The 21,598-nt window shown below is 37.2% G+C and overlaps 1 protein-coding gene across 5 annotated transcripts in view; it reads right to left on the bottom strand.

The window, feature by feature from the left end:
* Positions 1-804: 804 nt before the first annotated feature.
* SRSF11 (serine and arginine rich splicing factor 11) overlaps positions 805-21,598 on the bottom strand; it is a 26,380-nt gene continuing 5,586 nt past the window's right edge. For 2 of the 5 annotated variants that reach the window (XM_075037365.1, XM_075037369.1), the window contains exons 3-13: positions 17,561-17,694; positions 13,447-13,556; positions 11,303-11,395; positions 9,774-9,823; positions 8,106-8,233; positions 7,020-7,101; positions 5,719-5,850; positions 4,514-4,603; positions 3,754-3,849; positions 2,974-3,112; positions 805-2,870 (exon numbers count right to left, since the gene is read on the bottom strand). In XM_075037365.1, the coding sequence (XP_074893466.1) occupies positions 2,673-2,870; positions 2,974-3,112; positions 3,754-3,849; positions 4,514-4,603; positions 5,719-5,850; positions 7,020-7,101; positions 8,106-8,233; positions 9,774-9,823; positions 11,303-11,395; positions 13,447-13,556; positions 17,561-17,694 (1,252 nt within the window). In that variant the 3' untranslated portion in view covers positions 805-2,672. The other 3 variants (XM_075037367.1, XM_075037370.1, XM_075037368.1) reach the window with 3 other exon arrangements.

Genomic DNA, 21,598 nt, shown 5'->3' with positions numbered 1-21,598 from the left:
GTGCTGCCTCATTCGCCATACAGTTCCAAGTGGAAAGCTCACTGCAAGTACCACTGTCAGTTAAATCCACCTGTAAGAACGCCAGAGGCAAGGAGCAGCTGGTACTACATCAGGCTTAAACTCCTTCAGTAATGCAGGGAGGTGTTACATGACTTGGAAAGCCTCACCTCTGGAGGCAGGTAAGCCTCTGCACTACCATAATTCACAAACCAACTTCAAATTACTAAAATAGTTGTTCTTCTGGCTTAGTGCTCTGTGTGATGTGGCATACATGTACCTGGGAGAGGCGGCTCTGCTGCAGGTTCAGGCAGCAGAGGAGGAGGGCAGTGCCTCGCCTAACACTGCTGGAGGGGAACACTGCGAGGGGTTACGGGCTCTTCCCTCAAGCTCACAGAACGGCTCTCCAGGCTCAGCCAACACGCGCTCTTAGCCTGAAAGGCAATAAACCAGAGACACCTAAGCTTCTGTGCATAATTAGCAAATGCAGTCTAAACCCACCCCCGTTTCTCCAGTTTGTATTTGGGCTTGGGCAGCCAGAGGTATGCGGTTAATGCACGGCACAGACTTGGTTTGTTAGTAAAATAAACCAGAAACAAGTCATTTAATTACATGTAGCCCCTGATCTACCATCTTGAGGTCAACACCCTGACTTGGTCCTTCGTTAGAGCATGTGAATGACTTCCACAACAACAAGGTCTAAGGATCAAGGAGGTTTACTTTATTACTATAAACCGCTTTATGTTCTTGCGCTTCACATAAATATCCTGATGACAACAAAAAAGGCACATCTATGAAGACATCATGCACCTTGTCTGTGTCTATTTTTATTTTATTACAAGAACAATCACTCCCTCTCCACTAGAAATAAAAGCCTAGAACTGGTTGTATGACATATACCTCTCTGTATTGACAAAATATTCAAAACAGTTGGTAAAAATTTACATTTCTACAAATTCTAAAAATGACACTGCATATCTAAATGGCAAGTTCCACCTCGCCTGGGACAAAAGGACAGTGTAAAAAGAAGGTGGTTTGACTCATCAGATTCAAGAAATTCAAGCATCACTTACAGTTTCATTCCAAAACTTACTGATTTAAACCAGTAAGTTTTCAGTTGACATTAACAGCCTACTTTATATGCACAAAGCACTCACTGCTTCTGGTTTCTGCTCGTCTTCCATTACCATCCTGAAGAGGTGAATGTTCATATTTCAATGAAAATACAAAAAATTTTTACAAATACATATTTCTTTTTAAAAGTACTTGTCCCATAACACCTCTAGATTCCCATTTAAGCCCATTCCCTTCATTCCCAAAAAAAGTAAAATAATTCTTTCTTTAGTGTAACATACTTAACTAGAGCTAAAATGGCAGGCTTAGCAGCTTTCTCACTTCACTTACAGGTTTTGAAGAGATAAGAGTTGTTATGGTCTTTTTAAAACAGATAGATGAAGAAAGATGTATACTCTAAATGAATGAGGTCAATTTTCATACATTCAGTGGTGTAAATAAATACCAGCAGAGTTTTATAGGAAAGTGAGTATAAGTTTAAGGGTTTTATTATCAAAGTTTTGTAAAACAATTTCAGAAACTGTACATCAACATGGCACAGACTGTAGCCTACTTTTGTCTTTTTATCTGCACAAAAGTAAAAGCTCTTGAACTTCGGTAACTAAGAAAACAGCTTGCCTAACTACTTTGCATATAACATGGAATCACTGTGTGCATAAGATTACTACTGCAGTGACAGTAAACACAAATTTATTAGTTTATACAACTTGAGATCAAGTAAAAAGTACATTATCAAGTAGACTTGCTTTTAAAAGCATACGAAGGTCAATTTTAAAATGCACTACCTTTTTGCAATATGTTTAGCTCTAACAAATAAAACAACCTGGATTATGAAAACTGCACAAATCAACCTTTAATCACTGGGCACTGATCAAGCAGAGATTTTCACTTCCCAAGGCTCAAAAAGAAAAGCTAAGAACCATTGCACCTTGCCTGAGATGGATTTGAACTGACAGATTTAAAAAAGCCCTCAAAAAGGTTAGTGCATTTTAACTTTGTCAAAGCCAAACAAAATCCACCGGGAAAAACAAAACAAAACAAACCAACCCCAGCCATGTGGCTTAAAAAAAACAAAACCAGAAAACTATCTATATCAGAATGCTTTTTTTCAGATGTACTGTCAATTTTTTTTGTGTAGTCACACTTAAGACCCTTAAGTAGATCCACCATATGTTGTAGGACTTCAGAACATTTAGGATGTTTCTGCCACAATCAACATGCAGTCAGTGCATTCCCTATACTGCTCTATTACTGCAATGAATCAAATTCTAGAAACACTATCATAAGTGAGCTGATTTACTAAAGGAGATCATACAACAAACAGTCCATGCCTGCTGTAGATGCATGCAGCTTTTTACTTTTGCTTGAAGCATCACCAAGTTAGTAAAAATTGCTTGGCTACGCAATCCCTTTCGGCCGTAACAAGAATGGTTACCTTTCTATAAAGCTTTTGATGTGAGTTAGTATCAGGAGATTTACAAACCATGTATAGCTTAGAGCTGTATACATCTAGATTTAGGATTAACAAGTACAGCATAAAAGAATCACACAGGAATGACACTGATGCACGTCTGCAGCTGTGTTCACTGCAAAGGCAAAATTCAGTCACTCATATCCATGTCCTCTTCATGATGATCATCCCCATTTACTTTGGATTCCCGTGCTGAATCTCCACTTCCTTTATCAGCAGCAGACTCCTTTACTTTAGGGGAGGAAGAATCTGCCATTTTCTTTTCTTCCTTTTTCTCCTTCTCGCTGTCATATCCTTGTTCTTCTTCGTCATAATCCCTTGTGACCTGCTTTGCCGAGATAAAAAAAAAAAAAGTAAAACTTGCTTTCAAAGCCCCTGTTGGTTTAACACTACAGTACAGGCAGTGAAGTTAAACAGGTTTTTAAACATACTTTCACATCTTTATCACTCTCGGATTTTCGTTCTCGATCCTTCTCTTTGTCTTTGCTTTTTTTTTTCTTGCTTGTTGACCGCTCCCTCTCATCTCTACTTCTCTCCTTGTCTTTATCCTTCTTTTTTTCCTTTTTATGCCTACAATGATAAAGTATGTATAAGAATGAAAACCCCCAACACACCATTCCATAACTAGAAGACAGACCGTATCCAGACTGTTACCCATAGTTCATTACAAATCTAAAGGCAGAAATAGCGGTGTGCAACTACAATACACAATTCCCTTTCAGAAAATAACCAAACATCCCAGTTTCTTAGCTCTGGATCAAACACAAACACCACAAAGCGAAGTATAAGAAACACCGTGTTAAGAATAGCAACGTGATAGTGTTTTATGAAGGAGCACCTCAAGTTCCCCATTTAGGGATACAGGATCACAAAATGCCCAGGCCCACCCAAAAGTCAGTTGACTCCCATTGTACAGAGCCAAATGAGCTGGGAACTCTGGGTACCTCCTACTCCTCACCGCTGGAATACCTCAATGTTTGGAGTTCTTGTGCACTAACAGAGAAGCTCTATGCTTGAAGCCAATTAAATTATGATAAAAGTGGTAGCAGGCAGCAGAGATCCTCTCTCTCTCAAGAAGTCAACCTATGGGCTGGGTATAAGGAAGAAGCCAAACACACACCATCTTCAAAACAACCCCACTGTGATCTTTGCTGTAGTTTCCACCCAGGCACCTATTTTTATTTTTTTTTTTAGCCAAGAGGCTTACTGACCTTCTTGGAGATGGGGACCGGGACATTTTCCTTTTAGGAGACCTGGGTTTTTTAGGTGACCGTGTTCCACTCCTGCTTCTTCTACGTCGTCTTTCTCTGCAGGAAAGAGAGATCAAAGTTTATTGGGGTTTCTTTTGGTTTGGTCCCATCCCATTCCCTGCCCTAAATCTAGAAATACATCTCTGGCTCCAAAACCAGCACTGTTCAAAAGGTGGTAAATATGTATAACTCAAAATGGTTATTTACTATTAGCAGTACTGCAAAGGCCCTGCAGTTGCTGATCAGCAGAGTAAGTTGTTTCCTGTTCTACCTCCACTTTCATGAACAAATTGCTAGCTTAGACTCTAACAGGGATACTGACTCTTTTTGCAAATAGAAACAAAACAGTTTGTTCTTGTTAATATTGCAAGTTAATTTTGGAAGTTTTTAAAAAAAGAATGGTGCACATTTTGCATATATTTATTCCATAAATCAGGAAAGAGTTTAACAGTGACCTCAAAGCATCATACTCTTTGATACAGAGCAAGCAGAGAAACTATTCTAAGCCCAAACAATACCTCCAGAAACTTACTGTATCAGGAGAAAAAAAATAATGCATCTTATAGACATAGGTAGAGAGAGTATACACATGCGTTTGTGCATATACCCAATATATCCACAACAGAATCATCATCCGTTTACATACAAGAATGTTCTTTCTATTAAAGTGGATAAAGCATGCTGGAAATAAAGACCAAGGAAAACTTTCATGTTACTGTACCTGCTTGTGCTTCTTGATCGTCTAGTTGTGCTGTAGCTTTTGGGGGGAGTTTTAGAACGTTTCTTTTCTTTCTCTTCCTTCTTTTTATCCCTTTTAGTAAAATACAGATTTTAAGTTTAAGTCATTTTCAAACTATTCAAGCAGCATTCACTACTTTTGCTATGTGGAAAAAATGAATGAAGACATGATAACTACACTGGATAGCATATACTGTTTAGTATTTCTGGGGCCAGTCACATTATATTAATGGAAACAAAGATTACAATTATCTACAGCAAAATAAAAGAACAGCTCTTTTATAGCTTCTGTGTACAAACAGCACAAAATCTGCAAGTCCAGATGCTCACATTTCCTGCTTTCCAAAGACAGCTACTGAGTAATGCAGCCAATGCCTGCTGCATCTGTGGACTCTTAGGAAAAGCGTGTTAAATGTTTTTATGTAACTAACGGTGCACATGTATAGGACAAGTGTAATATAATTCTACAAGACGTTACAAGAAACTGTGACTTTAAAAAGAGCCACTAGTTCATTTTGCCCTTGTTTTTTTGTGGGTTTTGTTTTTCTTTTTTTTTTTTTTTAAATTAAGCACTGTTGTGGCTTAATGCCAGCCAGCAACGAAGCACCATGCAGCCGCTCACTCACTCCTCTCAACCCAGTGGGATGGGGGGAGGGAATTGGAAAAAAAAAAACCAACCTAAAACTCGTGGGTTGAGATAAGAACAGTTTAATAGGACAGAAAAGAAGAAACTAATACTGATAACACTAATAAAATGACAATAATAATAATAAAAGGATTGGAATATACAAGTGATGCACAATGCAATTGCTCACCACTTGCTGACTGATGCCCAGTTAGTCCCCAAGCGGCGATCCCCCCCCTAGCCCCGCTCCCCCCAGTTTATATACTGGCCATGACATCACACAGTATGGAATACCCCTTTGGCCAGTTCGGGTCAGCTGTCCTGGCCGTCCCCCCTCCCAACTTCTTGTGCCCCTCCAGCCTTCTTGCTGGCTGGGCAGGAGAAGCTGAAAAAACCTGAAAACATCAGTGTGTTATCAACATTCTTCTGTACTGAACACAAAACATAACACTATACCAGCTACCAGGAAGGCAATTAGCTCTATCCCAGCCTAAACCAGGACAAGCATCAACATTTAATAATTTCACTTCTGGCAAACAGAACAGATTTACTGAAACAATTACCTGGTTTTGGATGTGCTCCTAGACCTTCTGCTTCTCTCTCTGGAATGAGATCTTCTTCGCCTTGGACTTTTAGATCGCCTTCTGCTTCTTGATTTTGAATGGGACCTTCTCCTTGATCTGCTCCTTGACCGTCTACCAGTAACACATTGTACATGGGAGTTAAATGTATGAAATTTTGATATACTATTCAGAATCCATCTGAGCAGTGCTAACAGTATTGTAATGCACAATGATACAGAAAACAGAGATATAGAAAATAGCGGAGTACTCTCATGGAGTCTGCCAAGGAAATGGAAAAAAGACATGCACAAATGCTATATGTCAAAGAGCAATGATGCTTCAATCAGCTCTCTTATTGCTCTCCTTGTAAGAAAATAGCAGTCCTATTGTAGAGGAAAACTGATAAGTCACATTGAAATGTGAAGAAATTTTTAGAACACTAAACCAAATACAAGCCAATTACTGAATATGCAAATAACAAAGTACAAGTGGGAAGGCCACAGTTAAAATGGCTTTGCACAGACCACTGCCATGCACTGTCTACTTTGAGTTGACAAGGCAAGAGCATAAATGAGCCATACGTCCTTCTGTTTGGGCAGGACAATATTAAGTTCTCTAGTCAGGATACCTGAACAAACCTGATCTCCAAGTAAATCATAACCTAGAAAACACTGGAAAAACTTTTGTCCCAGACACTTCCACTAAGCTGCATTTGCTGCACATACTAGAAACAAACAGTCCAACAGGTAAGCACTTATGTACGTAAATAACGATGTTCAGAGAAGCCTCCTAGTACTTGGTTTTAAGACAAATTGTAATTACCACATGAGCACATTGGAAAGAGACTGAAGAAAGAACAGAGGTTTAAGGGACTACTGTAAAATGGACAGCCTACAATGGCTTAGGTTTTCATAGTAGTGAGGGCTGTGTAAAAACCAAGGCTCTGTGCTAAGGTGTTTCTTATCTGATACAAGAAACAATTTATTGTTAAATAAAATCAGAGTCCAGACACTGCTACGACTAGGTGTCCTGAACTTCCTTCTGCAGTAGTTTGAAGTATTTTTGAAGTATTTTTTCCTATCATCTCTCTCCCACCCTTTCTACAAAACCAGAGGTAGGGCTCCATCTCACACTACAGTCTAGCCAAATCACAGCCTCATTTTTCTTCAGACCATTTGCATTCTTCCCTCTCCTCAGCCTCCATGAGTGAAGTGTCACTTCCAAGAAGTATTTTTGAAGGAATTGTTTCAGCTATGTGCTTGTTATTTTTTTTTTTTTTTTAAGGCAAATAAGCTAACTACCTGTGTCTAGATGAAGAAGGTGTCCTTCGCCTCCTTGAGCGTGACCTTGATCTTGAATGCCTTCGTTTTTCATCTTTTTTGTCTGGAGTTAAAAAGGAAAAGCAGAGTAAAAAAACCCACTGTTATTTTAGCATTCAAAAAGATTTTATAAAGGAAAGGAAGTTGAGCTTCACGCTATAGATATAAGTAAGATAAAGAAACCCTAAGGAATATTTTGACATTTGAAATTAAGGCTTATCTATCCTTTTCCTCAAAAGATGACACAAAGAATGACCACATGACAAAGACATGTATGTGACATAAAACCAACATAAAGTTTTATACAAAATTGAAGAAGTCAACATTCAGAAAATGTTTAATTAAAGTCAGTTAAAAGATGACAGCTGCAGGGCAATGGGAAGTCTCGTTAACATTTCAGAATCTCTGCCATTTTGTGAAGGGCTAAAGAATCTCTCAAATTATTGTTTTGACTTTCCCACAAAAAGCCTCAACCAAAACAATCAGCACATTTTTCTGGTATAATGAAAGAACAGGATCTCTATTCTTTCCTGAAAATGATCAGGAGGCTGCAAAACTGTGTTTTCAGTGATTCAAGTTACTGCTTCTCAGATTTGGTGGATCTGACATTTGTGGATGAACTGTTGCATCTTGTTCTAACATAAAATCTACTGAAATAAACTAAAAAAAAAAAAATAATAATAATAAAAAAATTTTTTTAAAAATCTGCAAACTTCCACAGATTAGGAAGTGAAAGAAAGGAAATCATCGCCAAGAACAAACATCACTAGGACGTCAAGTGGTTAAGCCACTTGCTGTTTCCACTGAAATCTCAGAGATGGCAGTATGAACTTCAATTTTCAAATCAAGTGAATTTTGGGAAAAACAGATGATTAATTCCCTGCATCATTCTGCAGGACACATACAGCATTCACACTGTTGGACAATTAAAAACCTGTCAACTATAAATTAAGTCACTATAGAACATGAAAGCATTAAGCCAATATTTTGCAGACCAATAGTTTTTATCATATACTAGGTGAAAACTCCATCTTGAATTGAATGAGGTATTCTATGATTTAAAATTACCTGGCTCTATAGCAGCAGAAATTAATGACTGTGCTTCTCGTACTCTTTTCATAGCTTCTTCTATTTCTTTACTGGAGGTATCTGATTTCAGACTTGGTGAAACAAGACCTGCAGCTACATGGTTCAACCTGGTAAATAAAAAACAATTTTAGAAATTCAGTATTGATGAATCCAAGAAATACATGCCTCCACTGTCAGTTTGCAGCCTATTCAAAGTGACTGATCTAAGTGAATCAGAATCCGCCTGCGTTTTGTCACCATTCAGATAACAGAGTAGTAAGTCTAAGACGTGATATCTGTGCCTGAAAACAGTGGCACAAGATACTAGTTCGTATGGCTCTTAGAATTCCAGTAAACTGTAAATAGCAGGAAAGTTTGTATTGGCTTGCACAGATATGTTTCTAGTGACACTTTTCAGAACATTTTTGTACAACACAAATTCAATTCTCATTGCCTGAAAGAACAACTCCACGGGAAACACAGTAGAAGGTCAGTTTCTACTTTTATAAGCCATACTGAGAAGCCTACAATCAGTGATGAAATTTAAAGTTCAGAAGATGTATCCTACAAGGTGGTTTTAAAGCCAACCAGGTGTATATATATACACCAATATACCTGACTGATGTTTATCTAATCCATTATCTTGGGTAACTATTTTGTTCAATCAATTATGCATTCCCTGCTTACAGAAATGTCAATTTAAAATAGAGAGTAATATGCCAGAACAGTATTAAAAATGAAGATAGATCACATATATAGCTTTATCCCCAGTATAGATGAGATGGCTCTGACAATTTAAAAACACTGAACAACCGAACAGTGATAGAAGAACTCTATTTAGCTAATACAGCAGCAGAGCAAGCACACACTGATATGCCTTCCTGAAGCTGAGAGTTCAAAGAATGCTCTCTGAAGCTTCCTGCAATTTGCAGTACAAGGGCCTTCTGAGGCAGATGTGGTTTCTTTGCATTTAGTACACTTTTCATCTACTAATTTGTCTAATAGCTTTTTTCCATGGCATAAGCTTTCTTCATCCTGTTGCAACGTTATCAATAGCTTAACGGCACACTAAAACATTAAGTGCTACAGTTGTGCCCTACTTGCTGTCTCCATGCCACACTATTTTGAACAAAGTTATCCTTTTTCTGAATACTGAAATAAAAACTAGCACACACTTGTGCTTACTGGTATTTGCTCCCTTTTTCTACCAAGTAATAAGACATGCTGTCTTTTGTTATCTTCTGACAGCTGTAACACACATAAGACTCTTATTATCATCTGTTGCAACAGTTGCTGGTCTCAGCTCCTTCTCAACCACAGCCCTTTCATTTCAACCTTGCAGGATATAAGGTGCTAGCTGCACCTTTACATTACAGACACAGAAGCAACAAAAATGACACAAGAAAAACTGAATTTCTATGCCTAGCAAAATGAAATCCCAGAGATTAATTGTTGTTATTCCATAGATGCAAGGCTGAATAATCTTCATTTCCTCCCCCTCTTCTCTCTCCCATAGCAAAGACAGTCTGCACAAGATCCCCAAGACACTAGTTTTCTCCAACTTTAATTACACCCAGCAGGACAAAGATTGGATACTACTGAATCACAACAGATATTCCGGAGATCAAGTGTACTGCAACAGAAATATTTGTAAACACTGATACTTACTTTGGATCCACTGTGCTCATAAGTTTTAGTAGTTGATCTGCTGCAAGAGACTGTAAGAGAAAAAAAAAAATTAAAACCACGTTGGAAGATGCGTATGCTTAAGAACGTTATCTTCCTCGAATGTACACTCAGCAGTGGCTAAAGCAAAAAGTCTCTACAGATGAAAAAAACAAAACACAGCCCAAACAAGTTACAGACAAAAAGGCATATTGTTCTGTTTTAAAACTTGTGGATGGTGGTGAGGGTGTGAGCATCCCTTTTCAGTGGTACTTATGTACTTTTTTTTTCCACAGCAGCCAAACATAGGCCCTTTCCCGGACAGAATCAAAGAATCAAAATAAAAATACACTTCTGGTATTTACAGGTTATTTCTCTGTTACTTCAAGAGAATAGAGACCTCATTAGACAACTAAGTTGCCTATCCATGGGAAGTCCTCAATGTCAATTTATGAACAAGAAGCAAAAGCTTATTTACTCTAAAAATTCCACAAAAAATATAGATTTTGCAGCTCTTGGGAAAATCCAGATATTACTACAATTGGTCACTTCCTGTACCACTGGTGTATTAACAACTAAATATTTGGTCCCCACTAATTTTCTTTATACAGAGGCAGCCATGTGCTGAACCCTAACAGTTTGTTACAATCAGCTGCCTTAATGGACAACTGAAACACTCCTTGATCATACCAAATTTATGTTTTTCTAATATGCATTTAGAAAGCTTTTTTTGTTTGTTTGTTATCTCATTATCACCATTATTTGCTTGTTACTACACGTGGCATGCACAAAGAGAATGCTAAATGATAGATTTCTTAGCAATGCATTAAATTATTACTCTTGTACCTGTAAAACATGTTTTCTGTACAGTATTTGGTTCTTGTATCTTAAATATTAACTCAATACTCTACTCACTATTACTTAGTACTTAATGTCTTTTTTTTATATACTTTTAAAGAGACTACAGTCTAACAAAGTCTCCTCAGTATTTTCGACACCTACAAAATTAAAAAGTAAAACAATTTTTTTTTTACTGTAAGTACAAGGCAGGTTCATAGCTTGATAATGACACATATTTGAAATATTTCATTACTAGTCCAAAATTATTTTTTAGGTCCTTTCAGCATTTAATTTTATACTCCTACAGATACTATTTATTCCAAACAGGTGCTCAGAAAAATCAATCACTGGATTTTTCAGACAGTGGCTGTTAAACTGATATAAATGAAAATTACTATTAAAACAGAAAAGAGGATAGCAAAAGAAAAGTGTTCATATATAAACCTGCTATGCCAAGAAACAAAGATGCCATCCTAAGAAGTTTAAAGAACCAGCAGCCTGTGCAGACTACATTGAGCCAAGCCTTTAATTAAAAGTAGTATGTCATAATACTTCTTCAAACCTAGGTGTAGTATTTCCAGATCTTCAGGTTGTTGTTTAATATACTGGTGAACACTAAGAGCATCATGTATGCTCATCACACTACATATGTGCTAGGGACAATAAAGAAAATTTTACAATGTGTGACATACCTGAGAGTTTAAGTTAGCTCCAGGAAGCCCAAGAGCAGCTAGGGCAGGATCAAGAGCAGGAGCTCCTAAAGCAGCTAAAGGAACAGCACCAATCTGTAATAAAGACAGCAATTAGACAAAGCCATATTCAATTGATAAAAAGCTGTTAGATCAAGATTCCCAAGCATTAGACATAAACCTGAAACTTGAACTGGGTTTTACTTAGGCTTCTAGCTACAGGAAACATTATACTAAGGTCAGTGAGAGTATTTCAGTTTTCCTTATTCAGGTATTCCAAAGCTTAGTATATGAAAGATTTTTTTTCCTATTATTATTCTAAAATGAAATCCTGTTTCCTCTGCATCCCAATGGGGCAGGGCAGGGGGAAGAAGTGGAAAAGTAAAGCATTCCACTACGTTCAACAAATAGTTTAAAATGAAATTATTTTCCAGTGTTAAAATTCATTATAAGCTTCTGAGCCAACTACTGCATATCTAAATCAATTTAGGATTGAAATTAACATTTTTTATGTTAAAAGACAACATAATATTATTACAACTCTGCAAATTTCTCAAATTTGGTTAAAACTGGCAAATAGGTTGAAAAGCTACTGGAAGATTAAGTAGGATGATGGCATAGGTCTGAATTCCTTAAATTAATCTAGAAGCCTCATGAAAGAACCTATTTTTTTGGCCACTTAAAGCGAGATGATCAAAACATATACTGAAAACACAACACGCACTGTGCTAAAAACCACATGATCTTATGTTAATCAAACACTATGCTGTTGCTATGAGGTCTTGCTCTCCCTCCCTTCCTTCTCATTGCCTCCTTTCTGATTGCCCTGGCACTTGAGACTCATTTGTCAACCAATTCAACCCACTGAGCCATCAGAGAACATATTTTTGTGCTGTCTGCATCAAGCTAACACATCGTCCTCACTAAAGGATCTGATGAGCTCCAGAGCCAGCATAAAAGCAGCAGCAAGAGCATGTAGTCAAGAGCAAGGGAGCAGAACTTTCCACTTTTTGACAGTGAGTTTTTCGGTTAGCTGATCTCTTGAATCTGTATAGGCTTCTCCCTGCAATCTCAAAAGAAAAAGCCATGTTCCCATGTACTGATTTTGTGAACATAAACTACAGCTCTAATTTGCTTTTTCTGAGTTAGATGCCCAACTTGCAGTAACAGTCAAAAGGAGCTACAAAGCAAGCTTTCAAGATGTGTTTAAAAAAAAAATGACCATCCACCACAATTTTCCATAAAATGGATGTGAAATAAATTCTGCCATTTAAGTGGATTGGGAGTAGGCTGGGATTCAGAATGACATAACTAAAAACAAGGTGGTTCAACAACCATTTTCAGGAATTTATATACATACAGTTTTTGGTGAAAGGAATCTTTAAGATTGTATTTGTTTCTTCCATCCCTTTCCTTGAGTTTCAAAGTTAAACTTTAGACTTTTCCCTCTACATACGGTTAAAGAGACCTTCTGAACAACTCAATGGCAAGTATATATTTCATGCTATCAGAAATCATAACAGAAGCTAGCCAAAGAAGAGCTAAGCACATGCTGAAGAAGTAGGTTTGAGAACTGCAGAATTAATGAAGCTTTATTCTTATTAATTTGCCTCTTGTAATTTGATTCTCTGTTCTCTAATAAGATATGTGCTTTGACTGAAACTTTTTCCACAATGTATTATTCTTACTGTTCATCTTCCACATGAATTGTTGTGCATTTAGAAAATGAGCAAATACAGGGTACAATTTTTCCCCCTCAGTTGGAGTAGTAGCGGAAGGTATCTCCACAGCATACCAACTCCTTGAACTTCACAAATTTAAAATCTACAGATCTCTACCGCTTGTCAAATCTGTCTAAGTGTACAATGGATAAAAGAGGAATGAGAGAGATATAAACACAGGGCCCCTGAGATACCAGAAGCGTCATATTAGGGAAAGAAAAGCTTCCCATCTAGCAACTTATCACTGCTTTGCCACAATTCATATCAGATAGCTGTAACAATCCACCGAGGTATATAAACTAAAACATTCTAGGAATCAGCATTAGCACATCAGTCTATGTATCCTGAAAAAAACAACAGAAAGTTAGAATCTAACAACATACATCTAATTGTTTCCCCTGACTTCAGTCTAACTGGAAAGCCTACCTGAGAAAGTGGGTTGGGAGTGGGCAGGAGTCCACCTCCAGGCAGCAGACCTGCCACAGCATTAGCTGGTGCCAAGAGAGACAAAGCCTTAGTCTCATCAGGAATAACTCCTGCAGAGAAATAGCCTCGCATTAGAATGCATTCCATTCCAAAGGCAGAAAATACACAAATACACCCAGAAAATGTCTCCCTGATACACCACCTGAGTTTGTTGAAAGTACTTATGTTGGCTAAAATACAAAGCTTGATGTCTATTAATATTTATCATTAATTTTTTTTGTCAGAATGAAACTTCAATGTGTGAAAATTTGACTGTTCCTTTTTCTCTACAAATGGTTAAGTTTCTAGAGCAAAAAAATAGCACAATACACACTACTTTTTTGTTAACACTGCCAAGATTTCATCACCTGTACTCGATTTTTAAGTCATGAACCAAACGTAAGCAAGCACAGTCGGTTCTCCAGGGGTGTGCTCTCAACTTTCAAAAGCTGTTTTATGAACAACGACTCGTGTCGGCTGCTTCACTATAAAGCACACAGAAAAATCAAGATACACAAGACAAAAAAAGTTTGATTTAGGGGTTAATAATATGGTACAGTTCACTATGTTTTCTTTTACACCTACCATATAAATTTTGTAAAACTTAAGAGAAGGTATGGAAATATTTTTTTGTTGAATCAAGCGTAGGGCTTTTGCTGACTTGTCAAATGAAAATGAAAGTCTCTGCAGATCTTCAAATACACGCTGTGTATGTGTGTCTGTGGGTGGATGGGTGCATACATACAGTATATCGTGGCACATTCCTTACCTGTGCAGTAAAATGCATTTGTTCCAATATGTGCCATGCTTATTGTACCAAGAATGCTGCTACATACTGCCATTTCAGAAGAAACTTCTGGCCCAAAATCTTGCAGCCAACTAAGACAAGTGTCTTATTTTACTGCCTGCTCTGCACATATAATTGTAAGGGTCCTACTACGAAACAAGTAATTAGGTAGGTATTTTTATTCTATCCAACAGCAAAAGCCCTATACAGATGGATTAATTTGTTAATGTGCCCAAGCCCCCAAAATGAGAGTTCAATAAAACAATTTTACTATATATTTGCAAATACCAGTAGTGTTTCTGTAATACATATTAAGAAACTGCATCTCATCATAAAACATACAATATGTACAGGGCACTTAAGAGAAACTGGATAAGCTGCAGAAGAAAACTGTTGGGTGGTATTTTCAGCAGGGCCTGGTATATAGTTCAGGCTGAACCAGGGAAAAGAACTGTAAAACACAACAACAAAAAAGAAAAACCACTGTTAAATAAAGGTAATGGTTCCTTCCACCTATACTGAGAAGTGCCGATAATATAAACAAATGTATAATACACAGCACTGTTATCTTGCTTGTGTCATTGAGCTGTCATCAATTTAGATACCAAAAGTTATGGAGGGAGAGGGGGGGAAAAAGGTCATTTAGATAAAGGGCATTAATGCATAAATATATTAACATACCTACAGAGAGATTATGGGGTAATTTTGCATGCAAAATTATGTCTCAGAGGATATTTATAAATTATATCTAAACATTTCAAATTAGTGCAACTACAACATTTCTGGCATCTAAATACAAATCCTCAGACTTATCTTGAGACACCTCATAGAAGATCTGCATCCATTAAAAAAAGTCATGCATCTGATCCTCTAATTGTTTTTTAAAAAAGTATTTAGAAATAAATAAACTACAATTTTAAAAAAAGCAATGAGGCCCCTCACCAGTTAATTTTCATGCTTCAAGAGTTTTTTTTACTGCTGCTTTGTTAGAACCATGAAATACTGCATGAATGTGTAGAAATGAAAGAAAAAGAAACAGACAAAAGAAACAAACATTAACCAAAGAACCTAAATACCCCCCCCAGCCATCTTTAATCTTAAGAGTTCCTTCCAAATCTAGGAATATCACAGTGAAAATTACAAATACTAAACCTTACCGTAGACTTTGTGTTTAGTTCTATAACACAAAGCAACAGCCAACACCAAAATGTCTGTGTATGCTAAAACTGGAGTGCGCTTGTGATATAGGGGATAATTATTGCACTAAACAGATAATAAACATTTACTTTAGTGACAGGCAATATTAATACAGAATCATCACAATAGAAAAATAAAAGATAAAAGGGCCCAGTTCAGCACAGTAGTTAAGCATATGCCTGGCTTTAAGCACATAAGCAATTTCATTATGGTTTTAAGAATCTTGCTGTATCGTGCTTAAATAGCTTGTTGAATTGGGACCCTGGCAGTATGCATTTGCAGGGAAAACTATACTCCAGTACAGGGACAAAAGCATATGATTACACAACTGGGGGCATAACTTTACTGGCTGAACATATCTCTTGTGATATGCTACATCATCATGCCAAAAAGATCAACATTCTGAACTGCTAGAACACCGCAAGAAACAGCCCATGAGGAACTCCTCGATTTAAACAGGCCCATTAAAATATTCTACTTTACTAATTTTATTTTCTTTACACAATCTGAACCAAAACTACTGGGCAGATTTCTCTATGTGCCAGATTTATCCACCATCAAGCACAATGGACAAAGTCAGACTGACAAAGAGAAAAAATGTTTTTATCCTTACTGGAAAAGTTAAACACTAACATTCTTCACCATGGGCCTTGGAGAATATTTCAGTACTAAGTCAGATGGACTGTTGCTATATCATACTTTAATACAAAGACGAGGACAAGATGCCTTTCAACTATGCTATTAGACCTAAACTAGCGAAAGCAGAAGCAGTAACTCAATGGCAATTTCAGAATGTGTTCTGTACTCTCAGAAAAGCAGCATGTCTCAAACGAAGGTCATGCTGCAGATTCCTACATTCCAGAAATTAAGTTTTCACATCTTTCAAGTTTAAGGAATACAAAGATAAGACAGCTCCCCAGGCCTCAAAAGACAGCCTACAGCATTACAATGTCTTGATTATAGGTCTGAACCCAGGCCATGTACCGAATTTATTACTGTAGTATGACTTAATCTGCAGAGATTTTATATAATTCAAGCGATCTGGGAAAATCCATTATTTCAGAAGTAAATCAAGAAACAGTACAATGGAAATCAATTACTTCTAAAGCAAGTCTAGAAGAGTTTAATAAGACTTCTGTAAGAAGAGGTGTCTTCTCAGCACTTTGTTTCTAAGGTAAGTTCCAAAAACCCTGCTCATTGCCTTTCAAATTACTGTAACACCCTAAAATGTAAAAATAAAAAGAAGAAGAGAGAATGTAGTTAACAAGTGGTTACACCAGGAAAACACTTGGGGACTTGAGTGCTTGCTGGCCTTTAGTTAATGTCTAGAATCCCCTGTAGCTGCAGAGGACCCACTGTTTTTCAGTCATCTGGAAGGGCTTTGCATTTGCCTTCTCCACTACAAAAATCACACACACAAATAACAGAGAGAAGAGTTTATTATTTAGTGAAATTCTATAAAATATATCAAGGATGAACAAGAAAACTTGGAATAAAAAACTAGTACCAGTGCCCATTTGGCACCTCTTGGAAGATCTCAGTTTCAAATTAAACCATAATTATTCAAACCCTTGGTATACTGGACTTCACAATGAGAGCGAGTGCCTTTTCAGGGAAGTTCCCAACTAAATGCAGTGGAAGCATATCTCAAAGAAATGTTAATCTACTCTCCCATGCACTCTCAGGGAGGGAGAAACCATTCTCATGAAGAGATTTATGCCTATGTGAAAGTGGCAAACAATTCTTAAGGCAAAATTTCCATAAAATGTTGATCTGTTTGCATAAGTCTGTTTGGGAAAATGTCTCATTGAGACTGATAAAGAGCAAAATTTGCAAATAATTCTGCCTAAAATGTTAATATTCTAAACTTAAAGACACACAAAACCAGTAAGAGGTAAACTTTCCACTTTCATTCAGTGTCACTAGATAAAAGAAATTACTTAAACCATAGGCCAATGGCAATATACCAAGGGTTTCAAAATGTTAATATCTTATACGTTTGACATTTTACTAATCCTCATTTTTGTGAGCTATACTGGAATAAAATGCCATCATATGGTGGCTTCATAGGCCATTAAACAATTCACAAACCTTCTGCATACGGTACGACTATCAACGCTCTGTCAACGAATACAGTGTTTGTCAGATGCTGGGCCACAACTGCGGAGTCAGGATCATGGAACTTTACAAAACAGACACGCGATGAAACAGGCAAAGGAGAATCACTGAAAAAGAAAGAAATAAATTACTTGGATGGAAGCAAGTCTGACAGTATGAAACTTCTATTGTCTCCCCACTTTCACCAAACCAGGAAGTCATAGGGGACTATGGTGTACTTCTCTAGGCAAGAACATGATTTCAGGTTTTGTATCAAATATCATTTTGCATGACCACAGATATGAAATTACACTGAATGAAGCCAATTCACTATAAAATTGCAGAAACAGTTTTATTGCCTCATTTGTAACTGGACATTAATTCTACTATGCACAATATATCTATGAGCAGTCACCTAAATGCAATTAGTTTTCGTGACCTGTCTGTGAGAAGGGAAGGAGACAAAGAAAAACTTTGCTCAAGAGAGATAAAAAGTTACCTACTACATATACCCCTAAGTTAACAAAACCAGTAGTTTTACTCTCTCTGCTTTAGGCACCGAATTACTTAAGATAAATTATGAAACGAAGAGGGTAACAATCAAAAGACCACTATGATTTTACTTATCAACAAAATTTCATTAAAGCTTCCAGACCAAACTTCATCATGCTTCTTCTCACGCATAGAGAAACTCCCAAGTTCACTCTGAAGGGATGTACACTCCTAAACACGTGTCTATCATTCAGCAGTAACAGAACTGAACACAAAGAAATTCAAGAAGCTCAGGTAAGCAACACGACTAAATCAGTAAACATAGACCTCTTTACAAGATAGGTATGTACCTACTCCTGAGTGTCTGGCAGCAGAGCTGCATAAAAATCCCAGACATGGAAAAATCCAAGAGAACGCCAAAGTTTTGAGTCACTTGAAAAAACGAGAAATATCTACTTCCTACAACAGGAAAGAATTGTAGGCCATACAACTGTGCCCCCCCTCCTCTCCTCTGAAACAAAACAAAACCAAACCCCCCAAAAGCAGAGGCAGAATCAACCCAGTACAGGTCCAGAAGGGGTTTCAAAAGCCCATATATCCTGAAAATGGTGCAGATTTTGCTTTAATCAGACATATAAGCTAAAAGATGGCAAGAAAAATTGTTACGCGGACACAGCTGTGCAGCAGCAGAGTTAAAAGCTGCCTCCAGAAGTCGCAGGGCAGGTCCTAAACCCCTAGTTTCTAAAACAAGGCCAGGGTACGTGTGCTGTTCGGGTCTGCCCTCCAGTACCAGAGGTGCAAATTAGCCTAAAGAGGTAGCTCTGAAAAATATTCACTAATTCTTCATGACAAAGATCTACCTATACTAACTAGATTTCCAGAAACAGTTCTAAGACTAGTTCTTCAAAACGCATCCCACTGCCAAAACAATTTTGTCTGGGTTGAAGAACGTTGATCAAGTCTTTAAGCACTGAAAGCACAAGAATTGTCAGAATTCAGAAGAAAGGAGAATTACTTCGACATCAATGAGACAGACATCCAAGATCTATTTTTGTTAGTACAAATGCCAAAAACTATCTAACTTTTACCACCGCTAAGATAGGCTCAGCCCAGCATGCAAGTTATGCAAACTCAACAACTGCCCTAAACGTCTATCAGATCACACTTTAAATTTACTTTAAATTTAACCTGATGTTAAAAACTAGATCGAAGCCAGCGTACTGCAGCTTCTGAAATATTACAATTAGGAACATCCACTTCACCCAACATCTTGCAGATTTATTAAATTCTAAAGTAACATTGTAGCAATAAATGGCACAGAAAATGAAAAATTCAAACTATTAGTTCTTTTTTATCTACAAATACACAGTAGCTTGCCAAAATGTTGCCTTTTTAAACTAATTTACATAAACCCATAAAAAACAAAGAAGCACTAGCACACAGTGTTTTACAAAATCACAGTAGTAAAATTTTAAAGATAAGTAAATCAAGGAGTTATGGCATACCTGAATGGTATACTAATCTGAGTTCTAAAAAAATTAAACAAATTACTACATCAATGCAGTACAGTATTTTCAAACATTCTTAAAATGTCTGTGATAACATGGAAACATGAAACAGAGTAGATACTGTTTATATACATGAGTATCACTACATACTAAGCTGTACAGCTAGCTGAATCTACAAAAACAACTGAAAATACTTAAGGCTATGCTTATTCAGCCTGATATTTAATATAAATCAGTGTATTTAATTTTTAAAAATGTATTTCCAGTCACTCTGAAATCCAAGCTGTGGCTGAGCAAAATTCGTCAAGAACAGAATGTTCTCAACTGTTACCAAAAAAAGGCCATCATTATTCTAATTCACCAGGGATGAAAAAATTTAGTAATTCTCTCTCAGCCATCATGCCAGTGAATACTGAGACACACAACGTTTTACTGTGGTTGCTGTCTGAACAATGTACCCATTCTGAAGTACAGTAGGTACTGAAATACAGCAGATAAACTGGGAAATCCAACCTTCATATCATAACCTCTAACTACTCGCTCCACCAAAGTTCCCTCATATTGCAACCAGCATCTTAAGTATTAAATCTGATTTTTTTAAAGGGATATTTCTGCCACTTACACAAACATTATTACTGGCATTATTACTGATGTAAAATCAGGCTAGAATCAGGCTGGAGTGAACAGATTGTCCATGCAAGAGATGTTCTTCAACATTACCATGTTCATTGGGTGGGAAAAAACAGAGTTTAAAAAAACCCACAAACACCCAAAAAAACCAAAAGAAGAACCAACCCATGTGATTCACTTGGAAACAAAAGTTGTCATCCTTTTCTAAGCAGAACAACTACCAGTAGCAACTGCAAGTATTGCCAGTATTCTGACAGAGTCCATATATAACTTCCATCAGCAGTTATTAGACAAGGCAAAAGATCTTAGCAATTACTATGCCATCCAACGTATAAAATTATGAAGTATGCTCCTAATCTTATGAAGCTTTAACTCTATAGACCATATTTTCCATCAGATGTGCTTTTTTCTTGGTAAAATTCTCTGTCCATAAAAATTTGACTGGATCATTCATATCTAAAGAGCAAGACCAGAGAAAACATTGGTTTCTCTATCAAACACCAGTGGCATAAGACCTCTTATGTCCAAGTTTCAGAGCAGAAACTTAAGTTTTGATGGAAAAGCAGTTTCCATATGCTGAACAGAATATGCTGAAATCAGCTTTTATATATATATATATCTATACACACGTGTGTATATATACACACACCTTAAAAAAACCAAACAACCCCCCCCCAAACCACTCTCCATTCCCTCCACTTTTCAGTTTTGCCTACCATGGAGGATGAAGCTATATGGAATACAATACAGAGAAGACCAGGCAATGGAGTTGGGGAAAAGCAGAAGGAGGAGGGAAGAAAGGGTTTGGGGAAGAAAAATGGAGGAAGTCAGAGAGCTGGTTGTGGATTAAAGATGTAATATGAAGCTGAGATACACATAAAACGTTTAATAGCTGATTAAATAAACTGGGATAAGGAGATGGATGAGGGGAAAGAAACAGAAATGTAGAGAAGCTGAGGAAGTTAGATCTGATCTGGAAGCTCAGGAGAACAAGGAACTTCTACAGGGGACAGCAGAATCAGAGTGACCGAGAGAAAGATGAAACAAATAAGGGGGTAGAGCAATGGAAATGGGACTGGTTAGTCAGAAATACTATATGCAACAAAGAACCCCAGTATAATCTGGGACATAAAGAGATTCAGATTATGGAGAGAATATACAGATTGCAATTTATATCCTGTACCCCCCCCAAAAGTGGATGAATACCATGGGCAGGGAAAAGTCAAGACCTGAAGTATAAAGAAGAAAGAACAGAACAGGCTTTAGAAGAAACAGATGAAAGAACCTGCCACTATTAGAAAATATACCCCTCTTCGGTGTGAAATGAAATCAGGGACTAAAACATTCCGAGATCAGGTCCCTGAGTAACCCAGCAGAGACCTGCAGTGGGTCCAGAGGTGTC

Source organism: Buteo buteo, chromosome 10 (assembly GCF_964188355.1).
Source record: "Buteo buteo chromosome 10, bButBut1.hap1.1, whole genome shotgun sequence".
NCBI classification, from domain to species: domain Eukaryota; kingdom Metazoa; phylum Chordata; class Aves; order Accipitriformes; family Accipitridae; genus Buteo; species Buteo buteo.
This window is presented reverse-complemented; position numbering and strand designations above follow the sequence as displayed.